This window comes from Rattus rattus, chromosome 4, assembly GCF_011064425.1.
Source record: "Rattus rattus isolate New Zealand chromosome 4, Rrattus_CSIRO_v1, whole genome shotgun sequence".
NCBI lineage: Eukaryota > Metazoa > Chordata > Mammalia > Rodentia > Muridae > Rattus > Rattus rattus.
This window is the reverse complement of record NC_046157.1, coordinates 32,978,417-32,999,487: the sequence shown is the minus strand read 5'-3', so window position 1 is coordinate 32,999,487 and position 21,071 is coordinate 32,978,417. Positions and strand designations below refer to the sequence as shown.

The following is a 21,071-nucleotide window of genomic DNA, read 5'->3' as shown; positions in this document are numbered from 1 at the left end:
AGAGATAATGAAGCTCCTGAAAATGGCGTGTTCAGAAGCAGTCAGAATCTAGGGGTATCTGGGGAATCCTTGTAGGAGCAGCAGTTACCCCAAACTACAGAGAAACCAACCACGGTGATCCTTGGTCCTGGCCCCATCCCTCGTAGCTCCAGACGTGAATTCAATGTTCCTAGATTGAATGATTTATTATTTTCTAACTTACAGAAAGAGAATTTAAAAAAAAAAAGTGCTAGCGTCTTATTCCCCTTTTGGCTTGGAGGAGTTCCTAGGATGTTAATTACTACACTCTATATGTGCTCTCACGAGGTCATCTAACTTCTAAGGGTCGAAATGAGAGGCAAGCTCAAGAATCTGATGTTATCAACTAGTGATGGGAAATGTAGCTCCCCCATTAAGAGCCTTCATCTGAAAACTACAGGGTGTTTCTTGGCTAGACTTCTCTTGCTGCAAAGAAAGTAAGTGCTTTTCAACAAAGAATAGAAATATAAACAAGTCAGTATTCAACTGAGCTGAGACATGGAGGTCTGAGCTAGGTATGGTGGTGTGTCCCCACAATCCCAAAACTTGGGAGGTTGAGGGAGCAAGAAATCATGAATTTGAAGTCAATCCTACAGAGGAAGCCTGAGGCAGGCTGTGCTGTATTTTGATGTAAGAACATGTCTGATGGGAAACAACCAAAACAAACCAAAACTAATCTTTCTCAAGTCTTCCCAAACACACTATGGGCTGGATCTTAAATTCCTAAAGAGGATACTTAAGCCTCATTACCTTCGTCAGACTTAGTAACATGTGGTACTGGCTTCTATAGCCACGTGGCTATTGAATTACTTTTAGCATGGAGTAACTGAATAACTCTGCATAACTTTTAATAAAGCACCTAGTCTCTCTGTACGCCATGCCTATGTGTCTGGAGATGGTATAATGATCCCAACCTCAGAGACACTGAAGAGACACGTGGGTTATCTGATGTTAAGGCACGGTTGTCAACTTGACATGCCTGGGAAGAGGGAGCCTTCGTCAGGGAACTTCTTCTATCAAAGAGGCCTGTGAGATGTCTTTGAGGATATTTCTTGATGACTAGTACATCCCTCGCTGATGAACTTCTGTCGTCTAAAAACAACCAACAGAGCAAGCCAGGAAACAGCACTTCTCCGTGGTCTTTGCTTCACTTCCTACCTCCTGATTCCTGCCTTTGCTTCCTGCAATGATGGAAGTGACTTGGAAGCAGAAGCTGAATAAACCCTGTTTCCCCTCAAGTTGCTTTTGATCAGTGCTTTGTCACAACAACAGAAAGAGAACTAGGACAAGTTGAGGTGTGTGTGTGTGTGTGTGTGTGTGTGTGTGTGTGTGTGTGTGTGTGTGTATACACATGGCATACAGGAAGAGATAAGCAACAGCTACTGGTTAGTACAACTGGCTTCAAAGACAACTTCAGGGAATGTTAAGACACAGTAAGCACTGATATTTAATTCAAGAAACAGCTGAATGGGCTGCTTTCAAATAACTGCTAATAGAAAAGCAGAAAGCCAGGATCCTAGAGCTGCAGACGTGACACCGTAAGTTACGTAAAGGTATGGAATGCTCTCATTTCGTCTATACTTGGAATGTGTAGGAAAATAAATTCCAGTATATTCCAGATGGGAGATAATAGCTCTTAGGCCTCAAACCCTGGACAAATGCCTAACTGAGGTGCCTATTAACTTATCTAGGCAGACTCTGGCTGCCAGCCTCCCTCCCCGTTATAAGGTCCTCCTGCCTGGCATGACCTGGACCCTACTCTCAACTCCCAAGCTCAGGGGCTGGACTGCCTCCCCCCTACCCCCAGCTTCTCTTTGCTATATAACCTAGCTATTTGGGGCTCTGCCTGTCTCTTGTTACTCCTGGTCTCTTTGGCTCCTGGTACCTTTCTCTTCCCCTTTTAATCTGCCAGTCATGTTCATTCTGAACCCTAACAGATATCTGTGCCTCTGTCTATGCTCTATCTTGTATCTACAGTTAAAACAACAACAACAACAACAACAGCAACAGCAACTCCCCTTCAACACCTTAGGGAATAGTCCTGTCTACCTTTTATTTCTTTATTTTTTTAGTATTATAGTTTTATTTCAAATATAAATAGACTATATTTGTGTCTGGAAATTTCCCCAATGATCTTTGTTCACAGATACATCTTACCTTGCGTTGTCCAGAAGCTCAGCCAGTGCTCCAAAGAGGAAACTGTGAGTTGTGCTGATGAGGGAATAAAGGGAGAAGGAAGAGGTGAGGCAAATCTGCAATCAGAGTAAGGTTTCAGATACACTCAAATCTTCTGCAGCTCTAAACAGCTCACCAGATAAGAGGGGATGAGGGAGGGATTTGATTATGGACAGGGGAGGAAGAAAAATACAGAAGGAGAAGGAGGGAGGAGGGATAACTGACACTGAGGATGCTTGAAAAAGACATAGGCGATAATGATATTTACCTAATATATATAATATGTATAAGTGTGTAACACACATATGATGAATTATATTTTAATCAAAGTTAGTTTTAAAACCTACTTGCTAAGACTCTGACATAGATCCTATACATTGTAAAGCTAAAGGAAGAACACATTTTTCAGTTAATTTTATTTAAGTTTTTTGTGGATTTTATTCTTGGTTTTTGTTTGTGGGCTTCTTTGGGTTTGTTGTTGTGGTCGTCATTGTTTAGTTTTTGATTGGTTGTTTGGAGTTTGTTTGCTTGGTTGGTTTTGGTTTTGTTTTCTAAGATACAGTTTCTCTAAATAGCTCTGGATATCCTGAAACTCACTCTAGAGACAAGGCTGGCCTCAAACACAGAGATCCACCTGCCTCTGTCTCCTCAGTGCTGGGATTAAAAGCATGTGCTACCACTGCCTGGCTTATCATTTAAAGATATATCTGTTTATATTTTTATATGTATGAGCCTTTGTTTGTATGTAAGTGTGTGCCCCATGTGAACTCCTGATTCTTAGAGAGACCAGAAGAGAATATGTCATTCCTTAGAACTGGAGTTAGAGATGACTGTAAACTACCATGTGGGTGCTAGGAATTGAACCAGGGACCTCTGAAACAGCAGCCAGTTTCCCTAACTGCTAAGTCATCTCTCCAGGTTCTTAGTTTGTTTCTTTGTTAACATTTTGTTAGCAGATAAAGAAATTGGCTTCATTGCACAATTTTCATACATACGTATGGTTATATTTTGTTCTATAAACATGTTTTACCAAAATACCCTAGTAAAAGGGAGATCCCATGGAATTTATTATTGCTACAAATCACTTTGATCTCTTAAATATACCTCATAAATATGATTAAGTGGATTTTTTCTTAAAATTAATAATTAATAGAACTTTGGAACAAATCATTCTTGAAGAATACTAAAAACCTGTGGATTCAGAAATTAGCAGGCACCCTGTTCACCCCCACTGTCTATAATTCTGTGTGAAGCCTTCCCAAAGTTGGGAAGGCATTTGTGAGTGAGCTTCCCAGATGTCTGTGAACTCTCTCCTGAGTCCTACTGCCATAATCTCTCCAGAACATGGCGGTTGGCCTTTCTCTGTGTTCCCCACTTCTAATACTTGCAGGGAACAGTGATCTGTAGGTGAAATCAGACTCCCCTCAGGATCAGATGCTTACTTTCCATTTCCTGATGTGGACACACAGACACCACAGTGCATTCATACAAGGGGGAAAAGCACCATTGAATTGCTTTAAAACTTCAGGCTGAGGGAGAGAAAAGGAAAATTGGGGGAGCATTTCTAGGAAGTGCCCGAGACCTGGGAAGAGGGAGGAAGTCTCAGGGAGTCTATAGAGGTAGCTGAGACTTCTAGCAGTAGGGGAGATGGATCCTGAAGTGGCCATCTCCTGTAGCCAGGCAAGACTCCCAGTGGAGGGGTAAGTACACCAACTCACCCGCAAAACCTTCAACCCAAAATGCGTCCTGCCTACAAGGTGTGCAGGGACAAAGAAGGAGCAGAGACCGAAGAATGGCCAACCAGTTATCAGCCTAACTTGAGACTCATCCCACGGGCAAGCACCAATTCCTGCCACTGTTAATGATCCTCTGCTATGCTTGCAAACAGGAGCCTAGCACGACCATCCTCTGAGAGCTCCACCCAACAGATGATGGAAACAGATACAGAAACGCACAGCCAAACATCAGACAGAGCTTGGAGAATCTTGTGGAAGAGTCGGGGAAGAATTGAGGGAATCAAATGAGACAGGGACTCCACAGGAAGACCAACAGAGTCGACTAACCTGAACCTTCGGGGCCTGCAAGAAATCGGACTACAACCAATAAGCAAGCATGGCTGGACCCGTCTTCCCTCCACAAGCATATGTGGCAGATGGGCAGCTTGGTCTTCATGTAGGTCCCTCAATGACTTTACTGGGGGCTGTACCTGGATCTGTTGCCTGCCTGTGGATCCCGTTCCCTTAACTGAGTTGCCTTGTCTGGCTTCAGTGGGAGAGGATGTGCCTAGTCCCACAGTGACTTGATATGCCAGGGTGGAGTGATACCCAGGGGGAGCTCTCTTTTCTCAGAGCAAAAGGGAAGGAATGGGGGCTGTGTAAAAGAAGGATGGGGAAGAGGGAGGACTGACAATGGTATATAAAGTGAATAAATAAATTAATTGAAACTTCAAGTCTTGGGCAGCACCTTAGTTTAAATGCACTTAATAAAATATACATGCCAGGCAGTGGTGGTGCATGCCTTTAATCCCAGCACTCAGAAGGCAGAAGCAGGTGGACAGCCTGGTCTACAAAGTGAATTCTAGGACAGCCAGGGCTAAATAAAGAAACCTTGTCTCAAAGAAAACAAAATACCCATACATAAGCCAAATTTAACTTCATATTCAGATGCTAAGGACTTTTGAGTCTGTTCTTTAAATTTTCTAATTTATTTAAAAATAATTACTACCAGGCTCTGAATGGCCGTTCCATCAGTCTCTGATCCAAACTTCGCCTCCATAGCCCCACCTATGAATATTTTTGTTCCCCCTTTTAAGAACACCCCTATAGAAGAATGGGAGGGGGTGGGATAGGAGGCTTATGTCCAGGAAACCGGGAAAGGGAATAACATTTGAAATGTAAATAAAAATATTCAATAATGAAAAAATAAGTACTAACAAAGAAAGAATGAGAAAGTGATGGGGGCTAAAGACAAGAGAAATTTCAAGTGTTTCCTTCATGTGTACAGTATAAATGGCAGTGGAGGAGGACCAACAAAAAGGAAGCAGAAAGACTAGAGAGTATGTTGGGGGGGGGGACATATAAGCAAAGTACAATGAGATATGTGTATAAAACATCTTATTTAACTCAGTATTCTGTAAGCTATTTTTAAATTAGCTTTTTAAATCACCAAAATTATCCTGTTAACAGCTGTCCTTCGCTGAAGGAAACTAGTATAAAAATATAAAACATTGTTTTAAATAAAAGATATGATCTAAAAAAATCATTACTTCAAAGCACAAGCCCTCCCAGTGAATTTAAAATTAAAATTAAAATGCTGGGACTGGAGATACAGTGCTGTGGTTCAAGGCATTTGTCATTCTTTAGACTAAAAGATCTGAGTTTGAATTCCATTCCCAGCATCCAAACTGGGTGCTATAATTGCCAGTAATTCTAGTCCCACAGGGTCTAACACCCTCTTCTGACCTCCATGGACACACATGGAAGACACACACATACATACAAATTATAAATATGTATTTTTGTCTATATTATTTTAATTTTTAATCAAATTGTAACACATAACCAACCCACCAGTAATTCACAATAATTCTAGGCAAGCATTCTAACACTAAGCTATGTCCCTGACTCCTCAAAGTGAAAAACTTCCGACCCTAACTGTCATGTGATTTTTCCGTGCTAGCTCGCTCATGATATTTTTATAAACATTTGCCATGTCCTCCTGTGTACAGATAGGGTCTTTCCTTCTTGGAATTCAAGTCATAATCTAGGTATGGCTATCTTCATACTAATAACAAGAATGACTCTGACACTCATATCTCATCTCGCCCTTGCACAGGAGAACTCTGTCCTTTTGAAGGGCCAGGGTGGAAACTCACCAAACAAGTAAAGATCTCAAAGCAGGAAAGTGATTGAGACCACACTAAATGTTTGATGGATACAGAGAGCCGGCTAAAGTAAAGAAATGTCTGGGTCATTTAGGAATTCCTGCCCCAGTGGAGAAGGGTTTGTACAGGCCAAAGAGCAAGTGGAAAATACTGTAATTTTTTTTTTTTTTGATGAATGGCCTTTCTAGCTGGTTCACTTTCAGCCTGGAAGCTTCAGAAAACATGGGCCTGGGAGGATCTGGGGTAGGAAACACAGCACCAGTTAAGAGGCTGTATGGAGGGTGGTTCACCAGAGAGATAATGTTGGCTTGGGCCGAAGTCAATGGCAGAAAGGATGGAAAGAATTGTTGAGTGTCTTAGAGAAAACATGAGCTTAATTATTGGGTATGATTCTAGGGTGCGGAGATGGAATATTGAATATAGACAGCAATCCCAGAATGTGAGAGGCTAAGTCAGAAGATGCTGAAGTTTGAGATCACTCTGGGTTACACAACAAAACCCTATTTCAAATGTCAAGCAAAAAGTTTAGAAATTGAGAAGATGTCCCATCCTTCCAGCTTAAAACCACTCTCCATGGCAGGCACACATCTGCTTGGCACAGCCTGTTCTCCTCTGTTACCTCAGAATCTCAGAGTGACCTACGTAATATGACAACCCTTCCCTGGATTTCCATACACTTCCATTCCTGTGGTTAAAACTTGTTCCATACATCCTATCAGTTGGTACTCTGTGTAAAGACAAATTACTAGGTAATTCCTAAACACCAACACGCCACATGAATGGCAGGTCATTGCTGTGCTATGCCAAACTCCAGGTGACAAATGGCACACAAAAAAATTCAGTCACTCACCTTTGCACTCTGTCTGCGGTAGCCTTTTCTAATCTCTGGTTTTACTTTCTGTGGACTTTTATTACCTTTTGTATCACACCAAAAATATTAATCATAAAGTTTCAGAAATAAGCTGTCCATAGTTTAAGTGGTGTAGCCATCTAAGCAAGATCATGACCTTGCTTTATTTGCCTCATCATGGTGTATGGTTGTAAGTGGTCTGTATTATTATCCTAGTTCATCTCTTACCCTGTCCCATCAACTTTTCCACAGGTATATATGAATAGAAGAGATGAAGATATATCAACACAGACTATTATCTTCATTTGTAGTTCTGTATTAACCCAAATTTTAAAGATGCACTTGGGGAATCTTTGTCAATTGTCATGGTTAAGAACTGTACAATTCCTTTTCTATTTTCAATTTTGTGCACAAGGGTGTTTTGATATAGGTATCTCTGAGTACCACAGTGGATGCCTTGTACCCTGGGAGGCCAGAAGATGGTGTTAGGAGTTACAGAAGTTTGTGAGTCTCCCTGTGGGTGCTTCAAATGGAACCCCGGTCCTCTGGAAGAGCAGCCAGTGCTCTCTACTGCCTTGTCTTCTCTCTAGTCTGACACCATAATAGTAAGAAGACACCATATGCATCTGACTTAGCACAAGAAGGAAAAGTATTGGATTACTGCCCACAGCTGTTGAAATCTACACAAGCGAATTACTCTGTAATTTTTTTACAGTGTCTTGCAGAGTGTCGGAGTAAGAATAGAAAGGATGGGGAGTAAGCTTTCTAGTCTGCTGGCCAATATTCACATCTGTTACATGATAAACATGGGACCATCTTTCCACTTGGCTTCAACTGAAGAGCATCAAAATTACTCAGTCTGTCCTCAGGTATAGAGAGCTATTGCTTCCCCACTAAGTGCTCACACACAGCATAAATACATTGTTAAAGCAGCTTTTGTTTTCCAATATGGTGGTAGCACGTGGTCCAAAACTACCCGGTACATTCCAACCCCTCTGGAAACTCACGAGTTTGCGTGGATGAAATCCAGATGCAGTTTTGCCCTCTGCAGCAAGGCATACTTGTCCATGTCTTCAGGCTCGACCTGAGGACACCAGAAGAGACTGATGCCTAATCGGAAACTGTTGGTCCACGTCCACACCTACATCCACGACCACGCCTACATCCACACCCACGCCTACTTCCACGCCCACGCCTACACCCACGCCCACGTCTACACCCACGCCCACGCCTACACGCACACCCACGCCCTAGTTGACAGGCAGAGCAGGAGCTCAACAGACACATTCGCCCCCTGGTGTCCTCAGCGTGGAAGTTCACCCTGCAATGTGGCTCCTCTCTGAGAGATTCCCATTTTGGTTTTATTGTTGTTGTTTTGTTTTGTTTCTGTTGTGTTTGTTTGAGACAGCATCTCTCTCCACTGTCCTGAGTCTCCTGGCGCTCACTGTTTAAACCTGGCTGGCCTTGAACTCACAGAGGTCCAGTTGCCTCTGTCCCACAAGTGCTAGAATTAAAGGCCTGTGCCACCATGCTAGGCCGTTCTGGGAGATTCTTGAAAGCTGCTAGAAAGTGTCTGACTTGGCCTCTTTTCCGAAGTGGGATTTCTATAACCTCAGACTTTTCTCTTCCTGGCAGTTTCTGAAATGTGGGGCACTGTAACTGAATCTGAAGTGAGAGCTCTTACCTGCCCCCTTCTTTTCTACTCCTTCCCCCAAATCTCGTTGAGTGCAGGACATGAGCCCCAGAGAAGTAAAGTCCTTTCTCCTACGTGAGTGGTCCACTTATACTCTTGTGTATCTTGGGTATGAGTATGTCTTCTCCATTGAGGAGTGGGAGAGAAAAAAAAGGGCAAACAAAACAAAGAGCAGAGGACAGATAACAGACTTTAGACAGGCAGCTATGTGCAGTATTTCCCTCCATGTTAATGGCTGTCGCCACCTGGAGATGTCACAGGCATTTTCTATTTGTCCTCACATCTGCATTCAACTATTTGACGCGCTGGCCTCTGTCCAAATCCCATCAGTATACTCAATGGAGCCCTGAATTCTGAGTCACCAAAACCCAAGAGGAAGCAACTCGTGTCAAGGACAATGGTGGAACATGATTGCTAGGCTAGGGGGTGGCTGGACCTCGCTGATGTCGTCAGACTGATTCAAAGGCTAAGGCTGCTTGGCTTGGAGACTAACGTGTTCAGTTCTGCTCAGCGAGTATTTCACATACTGTTCTCAAACTCAGAAAGAAAGGTCTCCTAAGCAGAGGGTATGCACTGTGATTTCAAAGCGTCAAATGGGCAATAAAGCCCTCAGAAAATAGAAGCAAAATTGTGAAGTGGGGAGCCACCACTGTTTTGAAGAGAGGAAGTCTCTTTCAGCTGCTCCACTTATAGGAATCTGGGGAGGAAGCTAGATTTTGAATTGCAACCCAAAGGAGCACGTGCTCGGCTCTAATTGGAAGACTGGAAATGAATGTAAACATTTCTAGTAATTTCTCCTGATTGTATTTTTCTTTTAATGGTGGTTGGCGTGGTTGGCGCTGTTTCAATAGCTGCATTCCCTCTACTAAGCAACCTAAATTATCTTTCCCAAGTTTTCCTTCAATAGAACTTCACAAATGATATTCTATTTTCATTCTTATAGGGAAGAAAAGCTCCATGAGCCTCGTCCAGATTTATTTTACAATTCCCATTTCTAACTGCTGTCTCAGAGCAACTTACTTTGGGGGTTAGGGGCACCAGAGCCACTAGCCTGTAATTAGTAAAGGCTGTAATATCTACCAGAGGAAAGGATCCAATTATCACAGAAGCAGTCCTTCTAATAATCTGAGCAGAGTCTTCCTGCTATCAGTAGACAGCCCCCAAAGCACAGGCAGTGCTGGTTAGTGTGATGATTGTGGTGGGGTGTGGGGGCGAGAGTCATAGTGCACCATCCCAAAAGCCTTCCTCCTTTGTCACTTCAGCTCTGACTGTCAGTCAGTCTTGTACAATAAAAGCTAAGCATTCTCATCTCCCAGGAATACTCTGGGAAATCCTTTTGCCTATTTCCCTCTACCCAGCTTCAGGGTTCACGTTAACGTCATTTCATGATAGGAATTCAGACATAAAGACAGAGAGAGAAGGTGACACAAGACTGTCATCTGATCCTCTCACGGTTGATCCCGATTTTAAAGAGAATCACCTCAGCTCTCTCTAACTAAACATTCTGTGGTTCGTAAATACATACGTGACACAAAACATCACTCTCATTAAAGTAACTACAGACAAACCAGTGTTTTATTACCTTTGGAGAACATATTTAAAGTCGTACTAACGTTGACAAACTTGAAAAATGAAGTCTGAATTGGCATCCAGGAGACTGCCCTATCCAAAGAGCTAGAGATCCTATTATTAGCATATTCTAATAAACATGGAAGGGGACTGCTGTAAAGCTGACCGCAATCCTAAGGACCAATGACCGTCAATGGAAAGTCCACTGACCTTGGAAACTACATAAAGCACCTGGGCTAGGATTCTTATATTCTTGCAAGTCTGATCTCCTTTCTCTGTCTTCATCTCTCCCAGTTTACAACATACAGGTCACTGATGAGTGTCTGCACAGTTCTTAGTTGCCTTTATAACCAGCAGTCTCAATTGTAGCACAGCGACAAGCGCCTCTGGACAATGTGGAGTTTTCCCAAGCATAGCAAAGGTGTTGGAGATGAAACCACGTGATTATTGTGAGTAAGCCTACCCCAGAGTGACTCTCAAAGGCCTCTGCTTCTTTCCATCACAAAGCTGAAAACTAGCATCCTTAGGCTATCTTGTCTCCGGGGTACTTGCCTAATACGGGTGTCATGAATGAGGCAGAAGTGGAAAAGGCACTAAGTGGTATCTGAAATGGCTTTTGCTCTCCTGGTAAAAGCTGGCTTCATGAACTCCCTTCTTTAAGGAAATCAAGCATAACACCTACATCTTTCATATCTTTGCATCCAAGATTGAAAAGTCAAGGGACAGACATAAAATTGCCCCAAACTCTGGACACTCACCAGCAGACATGCTTCTCCAGGGTTCTTTATGAAACCAAAACTTGCTATCCATCCTAAGTCAGTCCACTGGATTTTTTTTATTTGTGTGTGTGTGTGTGTGTGTGTGTGTGTGTGTGTGTGTGTGTGTGTAGGTCATGTGTGTGAACGTGCCTGTGACGGTCAGAAAAGGATATCAGATTCCCTGAAGCTGGAGTTACAAGTGGTTGTGAGCCACCCAGCACAAATTCTTAATCATTTTTCCAGTCTCAGTAATTGAATTTTCCTGTCCATATATCCAAGACTACCGTTAAGTGAGTTTCAGAAGTACTGGGGTGAAGCAGCAGCAGAGTATTTATTACTGAAGGGATACTCCAACTTTTCTTTATACTTGTGATGAATGTGTGTGACAGGTCATCAAGTATTGACAGACCTGAGCAGTTATCAGCACAAAACGGTTGGCCTTCTTGTTTCCATCTGCACCCAGGAACTGACCCTGTGCCAAGCTCTCCATACTGAAATTCCACCTGGAGAGAGCTGGTCTCCCAGGAGTGCTGACAAACCTGAGATCACAGGGGAGACCACCACTTCTACTGAAATGCCTGGCCAAGAGGGACCTGCATGGAACCCTCAAGACACAAAAACTAAGGAGCAGCCAGGGACAGGATCCTTGTGGTTTCCATCTGTGCCCTGGAGCTGACTCGGTGCTAGAGCTCTCCATACAGAAATTCTGCCCAGAGAGAGCTGATCTCCCAGGATTGCTGACACACAAGCATACAGGAGCGATAAGTCACAGTCAGAGAAAGTGAGACCAGCTAACACCAGAGATCAGAACCCAGTTTTACTACCACAGCAAGCCCTGGATACCCCAACACACTGGAAAAGCAATGTTTAGAATTAAAATCACATCTCATGATGATGATAGATGACTTTGAGAAGGACATAAATAACTCCAAAGAAGTATAGGACAATACAGGTAGAATCACTTAAACAGGAAACACAAAAACTCCTTAAAGAATTAGAAAAAAAAACAACCAAACAGGTGAAGGAATTGAAAAAAACAATCTAGGACCTAGAAATAGAAATAGAAACAAAATTAAATCACAAAGGGAGATAAATCTGGTGATAGAAAACCTAGGAAAGAGATCAGGAGTCATAAACACAAGCATCACCAACAGAATACAAGAGATAGAAGAGAGAATCTCAGAAGCAGAAGGTACCACAGAAAACACTGACACAACAGGCAAAGAAAATGCAAATTGCAATAATCTCCTAACCTAAAACATCCAGAAAATCCAAGACATAATGAGAAGAATAAACCTAAGGATAATAGGTGTAGAAGAAAACTTCCCTAACCTAAAGAAAGACATACCCGTAAGAGCTCTTTGCCCCATCTACTTCGAGAATGAAGACCATTCTCAGCAATCAGACTGTCGACATTCCAGAAAATGTCAACATCACTCTGAAGGGGCGCACAGTTATTGTGAAGGGCCCCAGGGGAACTCTGCGGAGGGACTTCAATCATATCAATGTAGGGCTGAGTCTTCTTGAAAAGAAAAAGAAAAGGCTCCGTGTTGAGAAACTGTGGGGTAACAGAAAGGAACTGGCCACTGTCAGAACCAACTGCACTCATGTTCAGAAAATGATCAAGGGTGTGACACTGGGCTTCCATTACAAGATGAGGTCTGTGTAGGCTCAGTTCCCTATCAACGTCGTTATTCAGGAGAATGGGTCTTTGGTTGAAATCCAAAATTTCTTTGGTGAAAAATACATCCACAGTGTTGGGATGAGGACAGGTGTGGCTTGTTCTATGGCTCAAGCCCAGAAGACGAATTAATCCTCAAAGGTAATGAAATTGAACTTGTTTCAAATTCAGCGGCTCTGATTCAGCAAGTCCCAACAGTTAAAAACAAGGATATCAGAAAGTTTTTAGATGTCATCTATGTGTCTGAGAAGGGAACCGTGCAGCAGTCTGACAAATGAGACCTCACTTTCCTAGCTCCAGAAAAAAGATTCTGATCGAAAGTACAATTCTGGCTCTTTGGGGACAATAAAAGACTTACTATACATTGAAAAAAATGCCCATAAGCATACAAGAAGCCTACAGAAATCCAAACAGATTGGACCAGAAAAGAAATTCCTCTCATAGCATAATAGTCAAAACATGAAATGCACAAAACAAAGAATATTAAAAGCAGTAAGGGGAAAGGTCAAGTAACATATGAAGGCAGACCCATCAGAATTATACCACAATTATCAACAGAGACTATGAGAGCTAGAAGATCCTGGGCAGATGTTATACAGACCCTAAGCGAACACAAATGCCAGCCCAGGCTACTATACCCAGCAAAACTCTCCATCACCATAGATGGAGAACTCAAGATATTCCAGGAAAAGAGCAAATTTACACAATATTTTCTCACAAACCAGCACTACAAAGGATAATAGATGGAAAACTCCAATGCAAGAAGGGAAACTATACCCTAGTAAAAGCAAGAAAGTAATCTTCTTTCAACAAACCTAAAAGAAGACAGCCACACAAACATAATTCCACCAAAAACAAACAAACAAACAAAGAATAACTAAAAGGGGTAAAAATTGAAAAAGAAGTCAAAAATCACTATTTGTAGATGATATGACAATATAGTTGAGTGACCCCAAAAATTCCTCCAGGGAATACCTACAGCTGATAAAAGCTTCAGCAAAATAACTGATATAAAATTAACTCAAACAAATCATTAGCCTTCCCCCAACTCAAAGGATAATTGGGCTGAGAAAGAAATTAGAACTGACACCCTTTACAATAGTCACAAATAATACAAAATACCTCAGTGTGACTCTAACCAAGCAAGGGAAAAATCCATATGACAAGAACTTCAAGTCTCTGAAGAAAGAAATCGAAGATCTCAGAAGATGGAAAGATATTCCATGCTCATGGATTGGCAGGATTAATATAATAAAAATTGTCATCTTGCCAGACGTATCTACAGATTCAATGCAATCCCCATCAAAATTCCAACTCAATTCTTCACAGAGATAGAAAGAGCAATTTGCAAATTCATTTGGAATAATAAAAAAACCCAATTGGATCAGAAAAAAAAACAAAACAAAACAAACAAACAAAAAAAAAAACCAATGACTTCATGTAATGGAGGCAAATGGAAGGGTCAGAAAATATAATCCTGTATAAGATAACCCAATCACAAAAGAACACACATGGTATGCACTCATTGATAAGTGGATATTAGGCAAAGATCTTGGAATACCCATGACAAAACTCAGGGACCACATGAAGCTCAAGAGAAAGGAAGACCAAAGAGTGGATGCTTCATTCCTACTTAGAGGAGGGAACAAAAATACTCACAGGAGGAATGGGAACGGGGACGAAGCATGGAGCAGAGACTAAAGGAAAGGCCATCCAGAGACTGCCCTACCTGGGGATCCATCCCACATGCAGTCATCAAACCTTCACTATTGCTGATGCCAAGTAGTGCTTGCTGAAAAGGGCCTGAAACAGCTGTCTTCTGAGAGGCTCTGGCAGATCCTTACCAATACAGATGCAGATACTCAAACCATCAGACTGATCCCAGGGATACCAATAGAGGAATTAGGGGAAGGACTGAAGGAGCCGAAGGCACCTTATCTGTCATCAGTGGGAGGAGAGACCCTAGGTCTTGAAGGCTTGCTGGGGTGGTGAGGCGGGAATGAGTGGATCATGGGGGAGCACTCTCATAGAAGCAAGGTAAGGGGATAAATGATAGGGGGATGGCAGAGGGGCAACTTGGAAAGGGCATAACCATTAAATGTAAATAAATAAAATATCCAATTTCAAAACAAAAGATTGCAGAGACAAGATGGGAGGAGGCAGAGCTTAGCAACTTGAGTCAGCAGAGTGAAGTACAAACAAGACAGATCAGGCTGCCTAGAAAGAATGGCATTAGAACTGGGGTGTGTGCGGTGGGGTGAGGATCCTGTGGAGTGTGGCACTCAGTTTGGAGAAACTACAGGCTCATTATGCAAACCAGACATTTATTTCAGTACAGTTTGTTCTTTGTAACAATATAAAAATCAAGTCACTTTGTTTGTACTCTCAAAGGAGTGCAATAGAGACAAAAGTGTGTAAGTAGACATTAGAAACCATTCTGATTACTCATGGTAGGAAACATACAGTGCAGGAAAATGACTGTTCCTAAAATGTTTGGGAAACATAGAAGGGACTAAGTGAAAGGGCCCTGCTGGAGAAGCGAGTTCAGGCTCCTGACAACAACGCTGCAGAATGGAAGACATGGTGACAGTTGCCTTCATGACGATGGCCTCCAACTTGTGGGATGGGAAGGTTGGCCATTACCTTCCAAGTCCACATCTCATGTTTAGTATTCAGGAATTGGTGGAGGGGCAGTAAAAGGAAAGGAACATCTGATTTCTCACCTTAGCTCCAGAATTGGTGAACTCCCCTTCTTCACATCTTGAGCTTAGCTACAGAGGCATTTGTGATGGCTTGGATAAGAAATAACCCATCATGAATTGGAAAATGTCATCCTGAGTAAGGTAACCCAAATACAAAAAACACACGTGGTATGCACTCACTGATAAGAGGATATTAGCCCAAAAGCAAGCCACATGAAGCTCAAGAAGAAGGACGACCAAAGTGCCTAGGCTTCAGTTCTTCTTAGAAGAGGGAACAAAAATACTCACAGGAGGAAATATGGAGACAAAGTATGGAACAGAGACTGAAGGAAAGGCCATCCGGAGGCTGCCCCACCTCGGGATCTATCCCATATACAGACACCAAACCCAGAAACTATTTCCCATGCCAAGAAGTGCTTTCTGACAGGAGCCTGATATGAATGTCTCCTGAGAGGCTCTGCCAGAGCCTGATAAATACAGAGGTGGATGCTCACAGCCAACTCTTGACCTGAGAACAGGATCCCCAATGGAAGAATTAGAGAAAGGACTGAAGGAGCTGAAGGGGTTCCCAAGAAGAACAACAATATCAACCAACAAGACCATCCCCTCCCAGAGCTCCCAGGAACAAAACCACCATCCCAAGAGTACACAGGGGTGGACCTATGGCTCCATCCACACATGTAGCAGAGGATGGCCTTGTTGGGCATCAATGGGAGGAGAGGCCATTGGTCCTGTCAAGGCTTGATGCCCCAGTGTAGGGGGATGTCAGGGCGGGGATGTGGGTGGAAGTGGGTGGGTGAGTGAGTGAGCACCCTCATAGAAGCAGGGAGAGGGGGAATGGGATAGTGGGTTTCTGGAGGGGAGACCAGGAAAGAGGATAACATTTAAAATGTAAATAAAAAATATCCAATAAAAGGAAAAAAGGAAATATGATATACAAAAAAGAAAGGAAGAAAGAAAGAAAGAAAGAGAGAGAGAAAGAGAGAGAGAGAGAAAGAGAAAGACAGACAGAAAGAAAGAAAGAAAGAAAGAAAGAAAGAAAGAAAGAAAGAAAGAAAGAAAGAAAGAAAGAAAGAAAGAGCTCTTCCTGTTCCCAGGATATTCAAGGACTTGATCCCCAACTAGGGGCATTGTTTTGTGAAATTCTAGAACTGTTAGGAGGTACAGCCTTGCTAGAAAAAGTATGACACTGGGTGTATAAGTGCAAGGATTTGTAACCCCGCCCCTCTTCCAGTTTGCTCACTGCTTTTTGTGTGTAACCGAAGATGCGATCTCTTAGCTTCCTACTCTCAGTGGCCTGCTGGCCTTGTCACCCCCACCATTATGGCCTTTAACTCTCTAGAAGCATAAGTCAAAATAAACTCCTCTTTCTATAAGATGCTTTGGCCTTGCTGTTTTACCACAGCAGGAGAAGAGTAATTGATACAGCATCTAAGCATAACTTCTTGATTTCCTGTCTCTCTAACAAGACTGGAAAGAAAGTGCCCAGACCCTAAGGGTTCTTAAGCATTAGTTACAGAGTGAAGGTGTCATGGGCCCTTTGGAAGGAGTCAAGTCTCCAAGTCATAAAGCAGGTTAGGAAAGATCAAAGAAGGTTTGAAATTTTGAAATTGGAACAGCCCCTTGAAAAATAAGTTTACACTTAAAAAAAAGGTTTATACTTGTGCATTAAACAGATTATGGATGAGCATTTTAGACAGAAGAATCAGACTGTAAAATTTCTGGATGCTCATTGAGAATTTTATATCCAAGACTATGGTGCAGCGAGGCAGGACGATAGGGGTTGGATATTTGAGGGGTCTTGAGGAAGTGGTTGTCATATCCCAGCAGAACTGGAGTGCCTGGCTGCAAGCGAAAACTACAAATAGAACAGAGCAGAGTAAGTAAAGGGAAGAGGGAGGGTGGTCACACGAATGTGCATGGACTGACGTAGCTCTTCTCAAGTACAACAGAATCAGGAGAGGAAGCAGAAACCAACGCCCTATCGTGTTTTAGGTGTCTTTCCTCAGCATATGACCTTGGTAATAGCACTGAGCCAGTCACAAAAAAAAATTATTAGGTTGAAGGATTAGGAAAGAATGAGTTCACTTAGGGTATGGTAAAATTTGTCATTAAGCAGTACATCCAAATAGAATAAAATTGTCGATGCAGTCAAAATAAATATAGGCCTCTCCTTTCTTTAATGGAAGTTGATTACAGGTTGTCATTTTTTTTCAATGAAATATAATTCTGTTTTATGGAAAATATTAGTGAAGCTGTTGAGCCAGAGTCCCTCTGAAATCAGAAGGTACAAAGCTGGAGGATGGTAAGAAGTCAGTTATTAATAGTAGAAAAAGTCACAAAGAAAGTCATTATTTTGTGCATGCCTTTAATTCCAGCACTGGAGAGGCAGACATATATCCATGAGTTTGAGGCCAGTCAGGACTACAAAATGAGTTCAAGGACAGCCAGGGCTACAAAGAGAAACCTTGTCTCAGAAAACAATCATTATATCATCATCGTCGTCGTCATCATCATCATCATCATCATCATCATCATCACTGAAAAAATGCTTATACGGATAGATAAGTAAATGCAAATTTTGAACAAGTTAATATTTCAAGTTTTGCCCCCCCCAAAATGTGTATCAAGAACATTTTCATCATTGGAGGAAGAACTCAGTGGTAGAATATTTGTTTAACATATGTGGGACACTGAGTTTCATCCCCCCCTACACACACCCAAGGGAAAATGAAAAAGAAAAGAAAAGAGAAGAGAAGAAAAGAAAAGAGCAATTTGTCCAGAACCCTGGATCTGAAAAGATGATACAGGGATTGGAATGATTTTCCTTGGTAATAAGGGGGTGGGGGTGGGGAGAGGTACATACAAGTGTTTAATCTCACACCGAATTTAGCAAACTATTTAAAAAGCCCATACAAACAGCCAACTTTAAACCCCCTATTAGGATGCAAAGGGACAAAAAAAAAAAAAAAAAAAAGGATTGGACTTTGGAGCATTCTGTAATGAAAATCTTTTTCAAAGTCCAAAGGTGGGAAAAAGTCTCACACATGTAAGAGAGCCTGGTACCTTGGCCTTTGGGCTCAACGCTTACCAACGTGTGCTGAGTCACTGGCAATTCCAAAGGAGACGGAAGCACTTTTATTTCCTGCTGTTACAGATGTCTTCTAACTCAAATTGCAGAGCTCTGAAGTGAATTAAATTGCCTTGTATGCTCTCAAATGAGCCATTTCAGTTGCGAGACCTTACCCACCTGTAATTGGACTGTCTTTTCATCCTATGCCACAACGATATCTGGAGGCTGCCTGGTGTAAGGCACTCATAAAAACTACTTTCATAGCATTAAATAGCTTACTACATGAATTTATTTTTACTATTTTCATATATCTCCAATATCAGAGTGGCAGGCCTCTACTATGTGAGAAAAGATCAAAGTATGTTGCCATAAAAGAATTGTAGGGCATGCTCTACATTTATATAGAAACAAAGTGGACAACACTTTGAGAATAATTTCTGTTGACCTTATTATGTCGTTGAGCTATAATTACTTTTGGCCCACCATAACTGTCACAGTAATGATGAAAAGAAATAGAACACGCAGAAATAAAGGAAACCTGTCTATGAGGTCAGAGATCCCATGCCTTCAGCCTTATGCTTCAAGGTCTTGATTTGGAGGATAAAATGTCTTCAACAGGCCCTAAGAGCTTCCATTTTATAGCAGAGAGAAATAGGAGGGTGTGGCAGGGGTGAAATGCCACGTGGACAATATGTGGCTGCAATTAGTTTCAAGGTTCCAGGTTTGAACATGAACCTGATCCTGCCTTCTTCGCTCAGACACTGGCAGGCCAGCCCCAGTTTCCATGGGGTCTGAAGCCCTGTCCAGAAGGCTTGCTCAGAGACAATGTCATAATAGTATGGTCAATACTGGAACGTTTTTCTAAGCCTCTGAATGAAAATTATGAAAGGCTATTTGGAAACGATGGGGGAGTGGGGGGTGAGGAGAAGAGCTTACAGGATGGAACAGGATGTGACTTGGAGAGTATGTATGCAACACTCCATAAAGTACTTAGCCTTCCAAATTCCACAGTTTTCCCAAACCTTGCAGGTTTTTTCAAGGTTTACTTTTATTTATGTGTGAACACATGCTAGTGAGTGCCCACAGAGGTCAGATGTTGGGTCACTCCTGGAGCTGGAACAATGCAAAGTAGGTACTGCAGACTGAGTTCTGGTTCTCTGCAGGAGCAGCAAGCACTCTTAACCGCTGGGCCAACTTTCCAGAGCCCAGATCATCCATCCGCTTCCAGTGCAGAGTAAGAAGGTTGAGGATGTGAGGATGAAACAGCTGTGCCTATGCCCTTCTATTCCACCTCTTGACTAGTCAGAATCCTCTTTTTTATTTTTTATTTTTGCCATAAAAATTGATTTATTGTGCAATTTCCTTCATCCTTCTGGAAGCCAAGAGCAGATTCTGTGTATCCAGTGCTTTCCATCTCTTTTCTTTCTTTCTTTCTTTCTTTCTTCTTTCCTTCTTTCTTTCTTTAGTTTCTTTTTTGTGGATTTTTTATGTATTTACATTTCAAATGTTATTCGATTTCCAGGATTTCGGTCCATAAATCCCTTTATCCTATGCCCCTCCCCCTTCTTCTATGAGGATGCTCTCACACCCAACCCTTCCCACCTCCCCGTCCTGACATTCCTGTCCACTGGGGCATTGAGCCTTGGCAGGACCAAGGGCTCCTGCTCCCATCAGTGCGCAACAAGTCCATCCTCTGCTACATATGCAGCTGGATCCATGGGTCACTCCACATGTATTTTTTGTTGGTGGTTTAGTTCCTGGGAGCTCTGGGGAGTCTGGTTGGTTGATATTGTTGTTCTTCCTATGGTGTTGCAAACCCCTTCAGCTCCTTCAATCCTTTCTCTAACTCCTCCATTGGGAAACCCATTCTCAGTTCAGTGGCCTGCTGCAGGCATATGCCTCTGTATTTGTAAGGCTCTGGCAGAGGATCCCAGGAGACAGTCTTATTAGGCTCCTGTCAACATGCACTTCTTTTTTTTCTTGGATATATTTCTTTATTTACATTTCAAATGTTATTTCATTTCCCGGTTTCCTGTCCATAAGCCCCCTAACCCCCATAAGGGTGTTCCCCCCTATCCACCCCCTTAGCACCACCCCCAACATTCCATTGCACTGGGGGTCCCACCTTGGCAGGACCAAGGGCTTCCCCTTCCACTGGTGCTCTTACTAGGCTATTCTCTGCTACCTATGAGGTCAGAGTCCAGGGTCAGTCCATGTACAGTCTTTAGGTAGTGGCTTAGTCCCTGGAAGCTCTGGTTGGTTGGCATTGTTGTTCATATGGGGTTTCGAGCCCCTTCAGCCCTTTCAGTCCTTTTGGTAATTCCCCCAAAGGGGGTCCTGTTCTCAGTTCAGTGGCTTGCTGCTAGCATTCGCCTCTGTATTTGACATGTTCTGGCTGTGTCTCTCAAGTGAAATCTATATCCAGTTCCTGTCAGCATGCATGCCTTAGCTTCATCAATCTTACCTAGTTTTGGTGGAATGAATATATATATATGCCACATGTTGGGCAGGTTCTGAACGGCTGTTCCTTCAGTCTCTGCTCTAAACTTTGTCTCCATATCTCCTCCTATGAATATTTTTGTTCCCCCTTTTAAGAAGGAATGGAAGCATCCTCATTCTGGTCATCCTTCTTGTGCTTCCAGTGGTCTGTGGATTGCATCTTGGGTAAT

At 42.4% G+C, this 21,071-nt stretch overlaps 1 protein-coding gene and 1 pseudogene across 1 annotated transcript in view; one reads left to right on the top strand and one right to left on the bottom strand.

Moving 5' to 3' along the window:
- The window catches only part of Morc1 (MORC family CW-type zinc finger 1), a 173,457-nt gene extending 165,373 nt beyond the window's left edge, over window positions 1–8,084 (bottom strand). The window contains exons 1-2 of the mRNA XM_032899303.1: window positions 7,934–8,084; window positions 2,176–2,229 (exon numbers count right to left, since the gene is read on the bottom strand). Coding sequence (XP_032755194.1) covers window positions 2,176–2,229; window positions 7,934–7,995 — 116 coding nt within the window. The 5' untranslated portion in view covers window positions 7,996–8,084. The remainder of the gene's footprint in view (window positions 1–2,175; window positions 2,230–7,933) is intronic.
- Window positions 8,085–12,327: 4,243 nt separating this feature from the next.
- LOC116897898 lies at window positions 12,328–12,905 on the top strand (annotated as a pseudogene).
- Window positions 12,906–21,071: the final 8,166 nt, after the last annotated feature.